General features: G+C 56.0%; 1 protein-coding gene across 1 annotated transcript in view; it reads left to right on the top strand.

The window, feature by feature from the left end:
- The window catches only part of CFAP410 (cilia and flagella associated protein 410), a 16202-nt gene extending 13687 nt beyond the window's left edge, over positions 1 to 2515 (top strand). The window contains 4 exon segments of the mRNA XM_031060308.1: positions 1 to 2; positions 4 to 42; positions 385 to 478; positions 1612 to 2515. The exon segment at positions 1 to 2 is cut by the window's left edge and continues 113 nt beyond it. Coding sequence (XP_030916168.1) covers positions 1 to 2; positions 4 to 42; positions 385 to 478; positions 1612 to 1737 — 261 coding nt within the window. The 3' untranslated portion in view covers positions 1738 to 2515.
- Positions 2516 to 2795: the final 280 nt, after the last annotated feature.

Here is a 2795-nt window from a genome sequence, read left to right as displayed (position 1 = left end):
GCCCCAGAGCCTGCTGTTCAGCTGCAGCCTGGAGGACACCAAGTGAGGGCTGGGCAGCTGCCAGCATGGCTGGGATTCTGAATTTGTGTGTAGCAGGAAAGGAGCCTGACATTCCAGGCGCCAGGCCCGCAGCCGGTGCAGGCTCCCACTGTGCCGGTTGCTGCAGTGGAGCTCTGCTGGTTCCATGGGGCTGGTTCTGCTGTGGGGGGTGGCTTGGGCTCATCAGCTGCATGTGCAGGCAGGGCTGGATCCTCTCCATTCCCTGGGGTCCTGCAGCTGGATACTCCTTGCATGGGTGCCTGTGATAAGGAAGGATTGGCCTGGCACAGGAAGGTTCTCCCATCTGGTCATAATAACATTTGCTTTTCCTCCCTTTTTTTTTAGCAAAACTCAGGATGAGCTTGATATGAAGCTTGTTCCCAGGGATAAATACTCCTCCTTTTCCACTCAAGAGACAGACTGCAGCTGCAAGAAGAGTGTGAGTATCTTTTAATGACCAAATTGCTTTTCCTTGTACGCAGGGCTGAGCCTCAGTATTGAAGGACATGAAGAGGCTTGGATTTCCCCAGAGGAGGGGAACAGAGCTGATGCCAGGGTGGGAAGAAATGTCCAGGAGCAGCTGAGGGCTCTGGGTTTGTTTGATTTGGAGAGAAGGAGGCCAAGGGGTGACCTCATGCCCCTCTGCAGCTTCCTGAGGAGGGGATATGGGGAGGGGGTGCTGAGCTATTCTGCTTGGGATCCTGTGATAGGAGACATGGTGATGGTTCAAAGCTGTGCCAGGGCAGGTTCAGACTGGACATTAGAACGTGTTTCTTTAGCAAGAGTAGGTCAAACCTTGGGAAGTGGCTGCTGAACAGGAAGCTTAAGTGGTTCCTCAGCCCCCTCCATCATGTAGCCTTGGATGAATCTGGATTTTGGTGGTTCAGCTGGGAATTGCAGAGTGCTGGACTCGGTGCTGTTGCATCAGTCAGCAGAGCAAGATCTAACCCACACTGCCTCACTCTGCCATAGCTGCCTTGAGCAGCACCACAAGCTCTGACCTTTAAAAATGGGAGGAGTAGTACCCCATTGCAGCTGAAGAGGTTCAGGTTGGATGTTGTGCAAAAGATTCTCCCTAGAAGGATAGCTGTTTAGGCTGTGGAATCTCTCCCTGGAGTTCTTCAGGACATGATTTGACAGAGCCACGACCTGGCATTAGCACTGCTCCTGTGGTGGTGGCAGAGCTGGGGACCTTCGAGGGTCCTTTGCAGAGAGCACCAGCTCTCCTCATTCCTCAGAGCAGGGCTGTCCTTTCCCATCCTGCACACGCTGGACAGCGAGTGCAGCTGCTCCTGGAGGTGGCAGGCTGCAGCGTGGGCTGTGGGCAGAGCAGAGGATGGGTTTGTCCTGCATTCCAGCCTCGTCACGTGCCACATGCCTCTCCCTGCCTGCGTTTGCCCCGAGGGCTCGGTTGTGGTTGTTAGTCCTGGTCCTGCAGGTGGCTGCTCCAAGCTGCTGCCCGTGCTGCTGCTGGTGGTGTTGGTGGTGGAGGAGTTCCTAGAAAGAGCAGGGGAAATGGAGTGTCCTTGTCCTGGCTGGCTGGTACAAAGCAGTGTGTGCCTTATCCCACAGAACAACGTCCTGAATGCCATCCTGCTTCTCATGAAGGAACTGGACGCAGAGGGGCTGGAGATCATCCAGCAGACGGCGGCCAGGAGGCTCCAGGCCTTGCAGAAGCAGGAGCTGCAGGAGGAGTGACAGCACCCATCCCCCTTCCAGCCTCCCCGGAGCCCCAGCCCCGCGGTGCTGTCCTGCCCACATCCCTGGCTGCAGCCAAAGCCTCGGGCATGGGGTGGGATGCTGCTTCTCTGGAGATTTCCTGCCCGTGCAGCAGGCTCTGACACTGTACCCTGTGTGGCTGGGGCTCTTGGATGGGAGCTGCAGGCAAATCAGCAGGGCAGAAGGGAACAGGGCTGCAGCCAGAGGTGCTCTGTGATCCGAGGGGGAGCAGAGCTTGCTGATGGCTGGGAGGGACTCCACCCCTCAGCCAGCCTGGGGATGCACAGCACCTCTGAGGGCAGTTTGTACCTCAGAGATCTGGTTTGGTGGAGTCTGACAGGGAGACATTGCCTGAGATGGTCACAAAGACCTGTGTGGTGCAGGTGGTGAAGGTCAATGTCCAGTTACTAATTGATTTTCCAGCTCCTGGCTGACTTCCTCAGGTTCTTCCTGGTGCACGCAGCGCCTGCCGGTCAGGCAGCCCAAAGGGAAGCTCAGAGCAGCCTAGGTGAACCAGGAATGACTCCCACATCCTGAATGCTCAGCTGTACTCTCACCCCAGCATTCCCTGCAGGCATTAGAGCAGCTTAAAGAAACATCCCAGTTAAAAGGCCCTGAGCATTCTGCCTGCTTTGCACAGGCATCTGGGGTGGGTGTTGCTCTTTAACTGATAAAACTGCATTTACCAAGTTTTATAGAGCTGTTAAGAACAAACTAAACTGTTGTGACATACCAAATAAACCCAATTATCCCTCAAGGCTGTGTGAGTGGTGGCTGGAATTCAGCAAAGGCCTGGCTGGGGGCACTGCTCCATTACCTCTGGTTCAGGGAGTGCATTGTGAGCGCTGTGGAGCAGGAGGAGGGCTGTGCCTTCCCGCTTCACTGCACCTCTGGAACGGTGAGCCTGCTCCCAGCACTGCTCTGCAGGGCCACTGGGCTGGCTTACAACCTTCTTGCAGCCACAGCAAAGCAGGGAGAAAAGGAGGTGCAGAGGAAAGCTCAGTGCAGAGCCACCTGGGCAGGATGATGGCCCTGAG

This window comes from Geospiza fortis, unplaced genomic scaffold (assembly GCF_000277835.1).
Source record: "Geospiza fortis unplaced genomic scaffold, GeoFor_1.0 scaffold118, whole genome shotgun sequence".
Classification (NCBI taxonomy): Eukaryota; Metazoa; Chordata; class Aves; order Passeriformes; family Thraupidae; genus Geospiza; species Geospiza fortis.
This window is presented reverse-complemented; position numbering and strand designations above follow the sequence as displayed.